The sequence below is a fragment of the Natator depressus genome, chromosome 2, assembly GCF_965152275.1.
Source record: "Natator depressus isolate rNatDep1 chromosome 2, rNatDep2.hap1, whole genome shotgun sequence".
NCBI classification, from domain to species: Eukaryota; Metazoa; Chordata; order Testudines; family Cheloniidae; genus Natator; species Natator depressus.
In genome coordinates, this window is record NC_134235.1 from 137,245,097 (window position 1) to 137,260,058 (window position 14,962).

At 51.8% G+C, this 14,962-nt stretch overlaps 1 protein-coding gene across 2 annotated transcripts in view; it reads left to right on the forward strand.

Moving 5' to 3' along the window:
* LOC141981554 (uncharacterized) overlaps positions 1 to 10,681 on the forward strand; it is a 48,562-nt gene extending 37,881 nt beyond the window's left edge. Inside the window, exons 2-5 of one of the 2 annotated variants that reach the window (XM_074943196.1) lie at positions 5,459 to 5,701; positions 8,221 to 8,245; positions 8,871 to 9,488; positions 10,099 to 10,681. In XM_074943196.1, coding sequence (XP_074799297.1) covers positions 5,585 to 5,701; positions 8,221 to 8,245; positions 8,871 to 9,488; positions 10,099 to 10,463 — 1,125 coding nt within the window. In that variant the 5' untranslated portion in view covers positions 5,459 to 5,584 and the 3' untranslated portion in view covers positions 10,464 to 10,681. The remainder of the gene's footprint in view (positions 1 to 5,458; positions 5,702 to 8,220; positions 8,246 to 8,870; positions 9,489 to 10,098) is intronic. The other variant, XM_074943197.1, reaches the window with a different exon arrangement.
* Positions 10,682 to 14,962: the final 4,281 nt, after the last annotated feature.

A 14,962-nucleotide genomic window follows, 5' to 3' on the forward strand; every position in this document is an offset into this window, starting at 1 on the left:
AAAAAACCACAGCAGCAAGTCTCAGAGCCTGGGTTAACTGACTTGGGCTCATGCTGCAAGCTAAAAATAGCAGTGTAGATGTTCAGGCTCAGACTGGAGCCTGGGCTTCGAAACCCTGCACCATTGCCAGGTTTCAGAGCCCGGGCTCCAGCCCCAACCCAAACATCCACTGCTATTTTTAGCTCCGCAGCATGAGCCCTGCAAACCCTAGTCAGTTAGGATGACCAGATGTGCCGATTTTATAGCGACAGTCCCGATTTTTGGGTCTTTTTCTTATATAGGCTCCTATTGCCCCCCCCAACCCCATCCCGATTTTTCACACTTGCTGTCTGGTCACCCTATAGTCAGTTGACTTGAGCTCTACGACTCACTGCCATTGGTCTTTCTTTGCTGTGTAAACATGCCCTCTGGGATCTGGCAAACTTGTAGCAGTTGGTGCTATGGCAAATTTATTGCTCTGTTCATGGGCTCACAGCAATGTTGTGAAACAGAAAAGCTTGGCCAGCTAAGCCAGACTCGTTAAAAGAGAGTGAGAGAGGAAAGAAGAACTAAGGTGGGGAATGAAAATGATACATGGAGGAGGTGGATGACAGCAGAAACCCAAGGTTCATGTTCCAGGTGTTCAGGATTTAGCTGGAGTCACTTGAGAGAACAATGTCATGCGGGTCCCCTCAAGACATCTCTGGGGACCAAGACAGTGAAGGTCCAATGGTGACGTGGTGTATCCTGGGGTCCCAGGCGATGGTGGGGGCGGTAGCCATGATGGTAAATCTTGCTCCTTCCAGTTCATCCATCTTCACCATTTTGATCCCCCCAAAGTCTCTTTTTTAAGGACCCCCAAAGAGAGTTATGGGCAGAATAGCCCATCTCATTATTATTTTGTCCATCAGTTAGGCCTAAAATTCAACACACTAATTTTGGTTCATAATTTTCCAATTCCCTTATCCTTTACCAGTCACAATAGTAACACAGTCCTTGGGTGGTATCAACAGACTTTTTTTTCTCTGCCATAATTTTTTGCTAACTTTTATACACCATTTTATTTAACAGGCTGAGTTGGATGATTGTTACCTTGGACAATTTAAAGCACAGGCCTCTGCATAATGGGACACAATTGTGCCAGGGGGCTGTACAAACAAACATACATTGTGTACCCCAAAGAGCTTACTACCCAGTTTAAGACAAGGCACCAAAAGGAAGTGTAAAACAAGTCTGAAGTGGGGGAAGAGATAGGAGGGTAATAGAGATGAGCATATGATTACTGTCAGAGGGTTTTCCCTTCACCCGCTCCCCTAGTTCTTGTCACGCAGACAGAAAGCAGAAGACCAGAAGTCCGAAGTGTAAACAATGCGATGTTTATTGGGGTTAGTTCCAAGCAAGCATATCCATAGCTCTACACACTGGCAGAGTCTGTTTCCCAGTGTTTCGTTCCCAGCTCCAATGCCGCAGAGCCTTGCCTGTGTCCCCATTCCCAATTTCCACCTCCTCCTCCTGAGCAGACCCAAATATACCTTCCGTGCATGCCCCTAGTCACGCCTCTTACATCTTATAGTCATGTTCCGTTTGAGAGTGAGGTTAGGAAACACATTGTTTGTCCATATGTTTTAAAAAAAAATTCTTACCACTATTTCACTGAGAATCTCTAGTACCTCCATGCCTTGGAGCAGGGACTTGAAATTTGGCAGGGGATCACCCTTCTGTCAGAAACGTGCATTTTTGCCGTCTGTACAAAAATAAGCCTGAATTTGGCCCAAATATAAGCTTTTGAAAATCATAGTTCTTACATGCTCAGTAGAAGTTTGTGAGAGGCTGGCTACATTATTCTCTCAAGAGTTCATTTCCACTGAGCATGCCCAGTCTCCATGCAGCTCATACATACCAAGCAAATCAAGCATGATCCATCCTCAGGTCACAAGGGATGAGTAGGACATTCCCTACAACTGTGTCAGTGACTGGGACGTGAGCAGTTATTCTCAGTGGTTGGAGCAGGCCATGTGCCTAAGCCAAGGGTCAGAGCCAAAGTCAGAAACTAGGAATTGGAGCCAAAACTCAGGACAGAGTTACCTGGAGTGAAGCAAGACAGGACCAGGAGATACTGCAGCAGAGGGCAAATGCTTTGAGCAAGCACTGAACGGCTGCTGTTGGGCTTCACAGCTGGCCGACTGACTCTTCCCATGAATCAGGTGGTGTAGCCAATCAGGCAGCCTACTGCAGTCCAGATGTGCTGGTTAGGTTGCCTGGAGAAGGCTCTGCTGAAGACCCTGCTTCCTGACAGATTGTGTCCTTATACTGCTAGGGGTGTAGAGGTGCCAGAAAGCAGAGGACTGTCTCTTCTGTGCTCTCAGTGCTCCCGCACTGGCAGAAAGGAGGAGGAATGAGCAGGGCCATTCTTAGGCATATGCAGCATATGCGGCTGCATAGGGCACCCGAAAATTTGGGGCACCACTCTCTCTGCTGCAGTGCGGACTCCTCTCCAGCTCCTCCCCTGCACTGGGCCGGCCGGCTTCTCCCCGACCCGACCCCCTGATCCCTCCCCTCTGCCCACTCACTCCTCAGCCAGCCGCCTGAGAGCTCCGGCTCGGGCAGGGCCTCACGGGGCCAGGAGCGAAAGTTTGCGTGTGAGTGAGCAAGGGGAGCCAGACTAGGCAGGAAACAGAGCGGGGCGGGGGGAGGATACCCGGAGGCTGGGAAGAGAGGGAGCCGAGCTCAGGGGGTAGAGCCGGGCACAGGACTTCAGGGAGTGGGAGAGTGGAGGAGGAACCAGGCTGGGGATTGCTGGGGGGAGTCGGACTGGGAAGGAAAAAGAGTGTGTGTGGGGGTTCTTTGTCTGGCTCAGTGAGTGAGCAAAAACGCACTAGGGCCTCCTGGGGAGCAGGCTGGTGGCCCCAGGGTAGATTATCTGTTCTGAGCAGCCCCACACTGTACCTGCACCTCTCCCCTCTTCAGCCCACGTGTCCTGCCCCACCGGCAACTCCCTGCAATCTCTTTCCTAGTCTCCTTTTCACTTCGCCAAGGATCTCCTTTGGACCATCACCCTTCCTCTCCTCCCTTCCCCAGCAGGGATCAGCAGCAGACGTGCGCTGGGAAGAGGCAGCCTGACTAACGCAGTTGCAGAGAACTGAGGAGCAGAGAGGGAAAGGGAGGGACGCAGGCAGGAGCACCCCTAGCCTTTTTGCCGACCAGGGCAGAAAATGTTTTTGGTGACGCCGTCCTGACTCCCCTCCCAAAAGGCAGTGGCCAATTAGGAGTCTGCCCCTAGCAGTGGCCCTGGACAAAGGGCTAGGCTGGAAGCAATAGGAGGCTGGGAGGTGGGATAAGAACAGAGGGGAAGAGCCAGGCTGAGGAAACGGGAGCAGGCGGGTTAATAGCCCCTGGAGCACATGCCCCTCCTGAACCTAGAGCTTGAGCCACTAAGAGATCAAGTTCAAAATCATCACAAGTGTTCACTAATTTGGGGTGCCCAATTTGAAATACGTAGACCCTGATTTTCCAGAATACTTCCAAGTGCTATAAAAATGCTGTGTTCCAAGCACAGACCCAATTGACTTCATGGCAGGACAATGAGTTGCAACTAAGCAATTGCTGCAGCAGCACATATTAGTGGGGGCTTTGCCTATTTTCACTCTACACTGCACAGACTGCAAAGACATTAGTCCCATAAAAGGGTAAGAAAAACCTCCCATGGAAAAGGCCCTGAGCCAACAGGGGCCCGGGAAGCCACAGCAAGCAGACAATCTCCTCCAAGATAGTGAGCATTAAGTTGCTACATGGAACAAACAAAACAAATAGACCTTTAAATAAAACTAGGTTACTCAAGGACGCCTTCACAGATTCCTTCCCCCCACCCCTCCCCCGCTTGCACAGAAGCTGATCTTGGCAGAAGAGCTCTGTTTGAGAGAATGGCTCAATAAAACGAATTCCCTTCACTTCCATGTGCCGGCCTGCCCACTCACCCAAATACAACACACACACACTCTTAAAGCCTCTCCTTTCCTTCTTCCATCAGAAAATGTCTAATCAGCGCTACTCTTTACCCTTCTGAAAATGTGTATGTGTCGCCCCCGGCCATCACTCCAGAGGATGGCTATACAGACATGCTACATTTTCTTCTGCAAAGTAAAGTGTTTTCCACAGTACATATCATGTTACAGGCTGAGACAAAGATCCCCTGGCAAGCTTAGCTAGAGCCAGGAAATCTCCGCTCAGAGGTCTGAAATCCCAGCTGGGACTCAGGTTCGCTGCGCAAGGAGTAGAGGTTCTAGTCTATTAACCAAAGCAGATGTACAAGAATCACTCTGCCAGCTGCATCTGTCACTCTTTTTTCCATGTTAAATTGACTTTTCCTGTTAGTCATTTGAGCCTTTATCAGAGAGGGCAACAGCCAGCAAGCACGGATGTCGGTTGTGGTCAATTTGTTCTCTAGGGCAGTTGGTCTTCCCTAGCTCCCAGTTCCAGAATCCTTTGGCCTTGCCAGAGTCCTCATGGGCCCTCCACAACTGATCACTTGATATCCTCTATGCTGCAGGGAGCATTTCACAGTTCCCAGCCATCTGCCCAGAGAGAACTGGACAGGATTCTCTTCAGAGCAAAGTATTTATTGTCATCCTGGGGCTTCAGCTTCCTACTCCCTGCACAGCACTGCCATTCTGCAGTGGGCCAAGGAGTGAGGGTCTGCAATCAGAAATCAAATTCAACTAGAGCTGGACTTAGGCAAAGCAAGTGCCCATTTCAGGCCCAAAAGCTACAGCAGATGCTCCACAAAACAAATGTAGGTTGTCCCCATCTGCTGCTTTGGGAGGAAAATCCCTGCCACTGGTATCAGTTTGTCCCACCCCACAGAGTGGGAGAAATTCCCTTCTAAACTCCTTCCTGGCAATGGGTCTGCAGGGGCACTCATTGTCCCCCGTGGAAGAAAACTGCTACCAACCTCCCTCTCCCCAGCAAAACTGGAAAGAGAGGCTTTTGGGAGCTCCACAGTCAGGCCTCTCATTTATTGAGGTCTGCAGTTGCTTGGAGCCCTGCCAATCCTCAAGTGAGCCCAGACCTTAAGGATCCAGTGTGATGCTGTATGGAATATGACTGACCATTTATAATATTACTGATACCGGTATAATACATTTGCATTGAATCTTATTTAAGATATACCATGTAAGATGTCAGTGGAAAAGTTATGATTGGCTAAATACGATAATCATGTTTATATGTATGTATCATCTTTGAATTGTGAGTTGTAAATATGTGAGGTATATTTGTATATGAAACCTATGCTGTGTTTCTGACACCCCCAGAAAGTTTGTCATCAGCACCAGCCAGCCTGCTAGATGGCCTATCAAAGGCAATCAGCTGTACAATGAACCCACTGAGAGAAGGTAGGGGTTACACCTATGAGTCAGCAGGACATGTAGGGACATGCCTGTGGACAGGGGACTCTAAGGCTTTTCCATTCCATGTGTTGTAGGTTTGTGTTTGGGACAAAGGAAGTACAAGCCTCATGGCAAAGGATAGAAAAAGGCAGCTGCATCTTCTCCATTTTGTCTTCAGTCCTGCTTCTTATCTCTGGAGCAACTTCTCTACAAACTGAAGCATGGAACAAAGGACTGGATGTGTTCCAGGGGGACTCTACAAGGCAGCATGGGCAGCGGATATAATAGGCCGGGAAGGCTCTGCTTCCCCCGGCACTTCCACGGCCACCATACCCCCGGTTGGCAGCAAAGTTTTTGCTTTATTATGCCCCATGCAGGTTCCGGGGCAACTGAGGCGGCGGTATGCATGGGGCATATCAAAAGCATCTTCTAACAGTCGCTTTTCCCCTGGGCGGTGGGTGGGTTGGGTCTGGGCAAGGGAGGCACGGCGTGGCTGTCGCCAGCCCCGGGTTCCTCCAGGCGGGAAGAGGCTTGGCTTGTGGCTTCAGCCAGCCTGGCCGGGGCTTCTCTGGGTGGAGTGGGGAGGCTGGGGGCTTCGGCCAGCCTGGGACTCCTGCAGCTGGGGATGGGGGCACCTCTCCGGGCAGGGCGGGAGGGGTTTGTGGGTCCAGCTGTGGGGAGGGATGGGGGGCAGGGGGTCTCGGGGCTCCAGCTATGGGGAGGGCGTGGGCAGAAGGAGCAGAGCCGGGGGCTAGTCTCCCCAGAAGGAGGCTCCACCCACTGCCCATGCAAGCCAGCAAACTCACCAATGCTGCTAAGAACCTGACATATGGACTCTGAAGTCATATGTATGTGACTGTTTTAACCATTTAACAACTCTCATCTTGTTCTTTTCTTTTCTAATAAAGCCTTTAGTTTTTAAATACTAAAAGATTGGCTGGCAGCATGATATTTTGGGTCAGATCCAAACTAATATTGATCTGGTAACATGGCTGGCCCTTTGCAGATCAGAAGAACATTTTATATAGTGAGCAGAGTTATAAATAACTTTGCACTGTACTGGACCTGGGTGCTGATTGGGAGCCAGAGAACTGGAATGCAATAAAGGGGACTGTGTGGTTTCTTTTTTCAGCTTCTTGATAACCAGCGTGGGGGACCAGGAGCACATTTTGTGACTAGTTGGGAAATCTAACTACAGTATTAACCTCCAGTTTTCGGAGAATCTGCTCTCCTTTTTGGAGCCTGCCCTGATCTTGGCATTTTCAGTGAGGGCTACTCTAGGCACCTCGGGCCCCATCCAGAACAGCAGGTCAGAGCACAGAGTGCTCTGGAACTGGGTGTGAGCTGACTGAGCATGTCAGTAATGTCTTGTTTTACTTGATTTTACAGCAGTTTTTCCAATAACTAATTCCTACTTACATCCATCGTGCCTTCCTACTCCTCATGATACTGCAGACCAGGAGTCCTACAAGCCCCATCTAATCAACTAATCAAAATACCAAAGGAACACTAACTCCTTCGCCAGATGTACACTGCAGCTTACGTCAACCTAACTCTGTAAGTGTCTACACTACAGGGTTGCTCCCACCGATGTAAGTCCCCTACTATACTAATGTAATAACTCAACCTCCACAAGAGGCATAGCACTTAGGTCCATATAGTTCGATTGGCACAGTTTCTGTGTAGACATTGCATTACTTACATTGCCTGTCAGCACCAGCTGGGCGCCAGACTGCCGACCACTGAGAGCCTGAGCTGTTAGCTCTAGGTAGCTGAGCTCTCAGCTGGGAGCTCTGCATGGAGCTGACAGGCTGGGCTGTCAGCCCCCCGCACCACCCCACATAAGTTGGTGGAAGTGCTCCTGGTGAGGACAGTAGTGTGGACATGAAAAAATGCAGTAGTTATTGAGGTGGCTGTAAGTCGACCTAACATAGGTCAACTTAGTTGTGTAGTGTAGGCCAGGCCCTAGTCTTCTAACTGCATGGAGTAGCCACACAACCCGTGGCTTAGTTTTGTTTCTAAAATGACTCCCATCCTTCTCTCTTAAGAGAGATATTTCCTCTGTATCATTCCTCCTGCTGTTCTTTGCACTTGCGAATGTACACCCCAGAGCTGGTTTCATGCCCTTTCCCCAACACTGATTTCTCTTCTCTACTAATATGCTTTATTGTGTGTGTGTCAGGACATCTTCCTGCAAATGAGGTGACACTGCGTATTTCCCTGTGGCAGCAGCAGGGATGTTGTTTACTGAATGTGCATCCAGAAGACACAGGAATGGCAGGCCTGATGCCTCCAAGGTGTCCTTTCTTTTAGACTCAATGTGTAATAAATAATAATAATACTTCATACTTTTATAGCTAATTTCATCTCAAGGTATTAAATTGCTTTTCACAGCTGGGTAAGGGTCATAGTAAGCTAATTTTACAGATGGGGAAACTGAGACCCAGAGATGTTAATTGATTTGCTCAAGATTCCACAGTGCCAGAGAGTGAGATATGAATAGGACTTGGCTCCTCCCAACACAAGGCTGTACTAACTCTAGGCCTTGGTGGGTTCCCAACACACAAAGACACATCTAGCAGTAAATTATTTGCTAGGACTGGCAGTTAGGGATCAACTGCTAGCGTTATAGAAAGTACACAGTAATTCCTTGCTAGGCCCTTTGGGACTGTCCAGTAGAAAGCAACAGAGCTATTCCTGTCCCCTGTGTCTTCAAATCCATACCTCTCTGGGAGATATTCGTAAATGGGTTTGGCTCTGTCTCTGTGTCCTGGGAGTTGCCTGGTGGGAGTATAACTGCATTAGCTGTTCATTTCTTTTGCTTTACTGCTTTTGCACCTGTATGAGCGGACTACAGGACGTCCCTGACTGCTGGTACACAGGTAGGTATTCTGCACCAATGTCCATATGTGAAACTCCTCCCATGAACAGGTTCACTGTGGCTCTCATCCCTGGTGTATAGTTCTCTTCAGGCTCCCTGTGCTGGGGACCGGCTCCCTAGGTATAATTGGACCCACTCCTACTTGTATGTAAATCAGTGTAAAAGCCCTACTGAATTCAGTGATGCAGGAGTAGATCTACAGGTCAAAATTTCCAATCCCTGGTGCCTAGGTTAAGCTCCTAAATTAGGCACCAAAACAGAAGTAGCCTGATTTTTCTTAGTCCTGGTCTACACTAGGAGTTTAGGTCGAATTTAGCAGCGTTAAATCGATGTAAACCTACACCCGTCCACACGATGAAGCCCTTTTTTTCGACTTAAAGGGCTCTTAAAATCGATTTCCTTAATCCACCTCTGACAAGTGGATTAGCGCTTAAATCGGCCTTGCCGGATCGAATTTGGGGTACTGTGGATGCAATTAGATGGTATTGGCCTCCGGGAGCTATCCCAGAGTGCTCTATTGTGACCGCTCTGGACAGCACTCTCAACTCAGATGCACTGGCCAGGTAGACAGGAAAAGGCCCGCGAACTTTTGAATTTTAATTTCCTGTTTGCATGGTCACCTACAGCTTGCCACGCTGGCCAGAGCTCATCAGCAGAGGTGACCATGCAGAGCTCATCAGCAGAGGTGACCATGATGGAGTCCCAGAATCGCAAAAGAGCTCCAGCATGGACCGAACAGGAGGTACGGGATCTGATCGCTGTATCGGGAGAGGAATCCGTGCTATCAGAACTCCGTTCCAGTTTTCGAAATGCCAAAACATTTGTCAAAACCTCCCAGGGCATGAAGGACAGAGGCCATAACAGGGACCCGAAGCAATGCTGCGTGAAACTTAAGGAGCTGAGGCAAGCCTACCAGAAAACCAGAGAGGCAAACGGCCACTCCGGGTCAGAGCCCCAAACATGCTGCTTCTATGATGAGCTGCATGCCATTTTAGGGGGTTCAGCCACCACTACCCCAGCCGTGTTGTTTGACTCCTTCAATGGAGATGGAGGCAACACAGAAGCAGGTTTTGGGGACGAGGAAGATGATGATGATGAAGTTGTAGATAGCTCACAGCAAGCAAGAGGAGAAACCAGTTTTCCCGACAGCCAGGAACTGTTTCTCACCCTGGACCTGGAGGCAGTCCCCTCCGAACCCACCCAAGGCTGCCTCCCGGACCTGCCAGGCAGAGAAGGGACCTCTGGTGAGTGTACCTTTTAAAATACTATACATGGTTTAAAAGCAAGCATGTTTAATGATTAATTTGCCCTGGCATTTGCGGCTCTCCTGGAAGTAGTCCCAAAGCCTTTGCAAAAGGTTTCTGGGGAGGGCAGCCTTATTCCACCCACCATGGTAGGACACTTTACCACACCAGGCCAGTAGCACATACTCAGGAATCATTGTAGGACAAAGCATTGCAGCGTATGTTTGCTGGCATTCAAACAACATCCGTTCTTTATCTCTCTGTGTTATCCTCAGGAGAGTGAGATATCATTCATGGTCAACTGGTTGAAATAGGGTGCTTTTCTTAAGGGGACATTCAGAGGTGCCCGTTCCTGCTGGGCTGTTTGCCTGTGGCTGAACAGAAATGTTCCCCGCTGTTAGCCGGGGGGGGGGGGGGGTGAGGGGATAGCCACGTGGTGGGGGGAGGCAAAATGCGACCTTGGAACGAAAGCACATGTGCTGTATATGTAATGTTAACACCAAGGTTTACCGTGAAAGAGTGTAGCCATTGTTCTAGAAAATGTGTCTTTTTAAATACCGCTGCCTCTTTTTTTTTTCTCCACCATCTGCATGTGCTTCAATGATCACAGGATCTTCTCCGTCCCAGAGAGTAGTGAAGATTAGAAGGCGAAAAAAATGCACCCGTGATGAAATGTTCTCTGAGCTCATGGTGTCCTCCCACACTGACATAGCACAGACGACTGCATGGAGGCAGACAATGTCAGAGTGCAGGAAAGCACAATATTACCGGGAGGAGAGGTGGCGGGCTGAAGAGAGGGCTGAAGCTCAAATGTGGCGGCACCGTGATGAGAGGAGGCAGGATTCAATGCTGAGGCTGCTGGAGGATCAAACCAATATGCTCCTGCGTATGGTTGAGCTGCAGGAAAGGCAGCTGGAGCACAGTCCACCGCTACAGCCCCTGTGTAACCAATCGCCTCCTCCCCAAGTTCCATAGCCCTTCACCCAGATGCCCAAGAACGCGATGGGGGGGGCCTCCGGCCACCCGGCCACTCCACCCCAGAGCATTGCCCAAGCAACAGAAGGCTTGCATTCAATAAGTTTTAAAGTTTAAAACTTTTAAAGTGCTGTGTGGCCTTGTCCTTCCCTCCTCCACCACCCCTCCTGGGCTACCTTGGTAGTTATCCCCCTATTTGTGTGATGAATGAATAAAGAATGCATGAATGTGAAGCAACAATGACTTTATTGCCTCTGACAGCGGTGATCGAAGGGAGGAGGGGAGGGTGGTTAGCTTACAAGGAAGTAGAGTGAACCAAGGAGCCGTGGGTTTCATCATGGAGAAACAAACAGAACTTTCACACCGTAGCCTGTCCAGTCATGAAACTGGTTTTCAAAGCTTCTCTGATGCGCACCGCGCCCTCCTGTGCTTTTCTATCAGCCCTGGTGTCTGGCTGTGCGAAACCAGCAGCCAGGCAATTTGCCTCAACCTCCCACCCCGCCATAAACATCTCCCCCTTACTCCCAAAGATATTATGGAGCGCACAACAAGCAGTAATAACAGTGGGAATATTGGTTTCGCTGAGTCTAACTGAGTCAGTAAACTGCGCCAGCGCGCCTTTAAACGTCCAAATGCACATTCTACCACCATTCTGCACTTGCTCAGCCTGTAGTTGAACAGCTCCTGACTACTGTCCAGGCTGCCTGTGTACGGCTTCATGAGCCATGGCATTAAGGGGTAGGCTGGGTCCCCAAGGGTAACTATAGGCATTTCAACGTCCCTAACGGTTATTTTCTGGTCTGGGAATAAAGTCCCTTCTTGCAGCTTTTGAAACAGACCAGAGTTCCTGAAGATGCAAGCGTCATGTCCTTTTCCCGGCCATCCCACGTTGATGTTGGTGAAACGTCCCTTGTGATCCACCAGTGCTTGCAGCACTATTGAAAAATACCCCTTGCAGTTTATGTACTCGCCGGCTTGGTGCTCCGGTGCCAAGATAGGGATATGGGTTCCATCTATGGCCCCACCACAGTTAGGGAATCCCATTGCAGCAAATCCATCCACTATGACCTGCACATTTCCCAGGGTCACTACCCTTGATATCAGCAGATCTTTGATTGCGTTGGCTACTTGCATCACAGCAGCGCCCACAGTAGATTTGCCCACTCCAAATTGATTCCCGATTGACCGGTAGCTGTCTGGCGTTGCAAGCTTCCACAGGGCTATTGCCACTCGCTTCTCAACTGTGAGGGCTGCTCTCATCTTGGTATTCTTGCGCCTCAGAAAAGGGGAAAGCAAGTCACAAAGTTCTATGAAAGTGCCCTTACGCATACGAAAGTTTCGCAACCACTGGGAATCGTCCTAGACCTGCAACACTATGCGGTCCCACCAGTCTGTGCTTGTTTCCCAAACCCAGAATCGGCATTCCACTGCATGAACCTGGCCCATTAGCACCATGATGCCCACATTGCCAGGGCCCCTGCTTTGAGAGAAGTCTGTGTCCATGTCCTCATCACTCACGTTACTGCGTTGACATCGCCTACTCGCTCGGTATCGCTTTGCCAGGTTCTGGTGCTGCATATACTGCTGGATAATGCGCGTGGTGTTTAATGTGCTCCTAATTGCCAAAGTGATCTGAGTGGGCTCCATGCTTGCCATGGTATGGCATCCACACAGAAAAAAGGCGCGGAACGATTGTCTGCCATTGCCCTGACGGAGGGAGGGGCGACTGACGACATGGCGTACAGGGTTGGCTTACAGGGAATTAAAATCAACAAAGGGGGTGGCTTTGCGAGAAACTGAATGGCCCCCTCAAGGATAGAACTCAAAACCTCAAGGATAGAACTCAAAACTGGGTTTGGCAGGCCATTGATTTCACAGAGGGAAGGAGGAGAAAATGAATACAAAACAAATCTGGTCTATTTCTCGTTTTGAGCCACTTCTTCTATCTTTATACATCTTGCTGGCAGCAGACTGTGCAGTACGACCGCTAGCCATTATCATCTCCTGGGTGCTCAGCAGAAGACGGTGCAGTATGACGACTAGCCATCATCTTCTGCTGGCTGGAGATTAAAAGACAGTGCACTGCCGGTAGGACTGAATCGCCACGAGACGAAACTTAAAAGGGAAATGACCTGGCCGAGTCACTCCCATGTTTGCCCAGGCGCCTAATTAAAAGAGCACCCAGGACTACGTCAATGACGGCTACCAGTCATACTGCACTGTCTGTTGCCAAAAGGCAATTAACTGCTGCTGTGTAGCAATGCAGCACCACGTCTGCCAGCACCCAGGAGACATACGGTGACGGTTATCTGAGCGGGCTCCATGCTTGCCGTGGTATGGCGTCTGCACATGTAACTCAAGAAAAAAGGCGCAACACGATTGTCTGCCCTTGCTTTCACGGAGGGAGGGAGGGAAGGGGGGGGGCCTGACAATATGTACCCAGAACCACCCACAACGTTTTAGCCCCATCAGGCACTGGGATTTCTACCCAGAATTCAGATGGGCAGCAGAGACTGCGGGAACTGTGGGATAGCCACCCACAGTGCAATGCTCCATAAGTCGACTGTTGCCTCGGTACTGTGGACGCACTCCGCCAACTACATGCACTTAGAGCACTTGTGTGGGGACACACACAATCAACTGTAGAAAACCGCTTCCTACAAAACCCACTTCTCTAAATTTGACCTAATTTCGTAGTGTAGACATGCCCTTATTAAATGCTGAGTAATCCCAGCTCCCCTTAAAGCGAAGGGGACCTGCAAGTACTCAGTAGCTTTGAAGGTCAGGGCACTGCTCTTTAGGTGCCCAGTTACGGATTTAGGAGTCCAACGTTGGGTGCTCAGGTTTGGAAACTCTGGACATAGCCCTTAAGCAGAGGACTTGTCTTCCCAAGGGCTAAGGGCCTTTTCCCAGATCCTGCTCTTTTACTGCCCCTGCCCCTGCGGGGGGACCAGGGACCTGCTCCTGCCCGCGTTCCCCCGGCCCCGGTTCCGCTGCTTCTTTCCCTGCTGCGCCTCCGGCAGCCTCCCCCTCCCCGCTCGGGGGCTGCTGAGCTGCCTGCCCCGGCACTAGCTCGGCGGGAGATGACGCCGCCCTCCGGGTGGTCTCCCGCCCGCTCCGCGGCTTGCCCGAGGTCAGCCCACAGCTGCCCCCGAGGGACAGGGGCCCCGGCCGGCGGCTACAAGAGGCCCGGATGCGGCGCAGCCGCTCGAGGAGCGCCCCCTCTTCCCCCGCGCTGCTCCTCTGCCCGCCACACGCGCCTCTTCGCTCCCTCCCGCAACGCCCCCCGGTGCTGAGGGGGCGATGTGTGAGCGACGGGTGCGGGTCCCGCGGGGGAGGGGCGTGAGCGGCGGGTGGGAGCCGAGTGGGAGCTTGGGGGGAGGAAGCCGAGTGGGGGCGGGGCGACAGTCCGGTCACCGGTTCTTCCCCCGCTTTACTTCTCGGGGGCTGCTGGCGGCGCTCACGCCCCGCCCCCCAGGCAGGCGCCACGCGCCAGGCGCCGCACACGGCAGGGGCGTTGGGCTCAAAAATTCGCTATCCGCGAGCGCCGGGGGCGGGGCTGGCTCAGGCGGCAACCCGCCTTTCGGTCCTCAGGCGCTCTCAGCAACCGGGTGTTATGCAAATGAGCCCGTGCCTCATCTGCATATTGCCGCGGCTGCCGCCGGACCCGCGCCTCTCCGAGCGCGTCACAACAGAGACGGGGGGCGCGAGGACGAGATAACGTCTCCTATTGGCCCAGGAGCCAGACATGCCGCAGAAGAGCTGGGTGGGGCAGGAAAGTCTCTCCCGCCGTTGGACCAATAAGAGCCGTTGCCTCGCCCCCCTTGACTCGGAGCCAGGTGGTCTGCGCCCCACGCGGTGCCCGCCGTCATTGCGCGGGCCCTGCGGGGACACCGAGTCGGTCACACGCGCGGCGCGAACCGCGGTCACCGGACCGAGCCGGGCAGCTGAAGCGAATCCCGGTGTCCGGCCAAACGCCAGCCGGGGACGTCCCCGCCCCACGCCGGCCGAGCCGCCGTTACCCGCCACCCCAGTAGGGGCTGCCCTCGCTGAGCCTCCCGCTCTATGGCTCTTTTCTGCGGCAGGGCCCTGCCTGCGGCTGCTCTCTACACACGTGTCCGCGCTATGGGTCTGCAGGGCCGCGCTGCGACGGGCGAGGCCCCGTGTGGGGCTGGCCATGGAGCTGCCTGTTCGCAAATGACCAGTGTATTGCGCGAGGCCTGGCTCCGTTAACACCCTTTATCTCGTTTCATTTGTTGACATTTGCACTTTCTGCGGCGGGGCTTCCCGTGCCAGTGAAATGTCATTCAAGCCACCAAGGGCTGAAGCCTGCGCCGGGCTCCGCACGGGGCGCCTCGTCTCGTTCAGCTACCGAAAGTAACAGCGGCGATCGCGGGCAATCGGGTTGCCCTCACTAAAGATGGCCGCCACTCCCATTATTTACAATACCAGTGAAGCCAGGTTGCCCTGAGGTAAATAGAAGCCATTCCCCCCCCGCC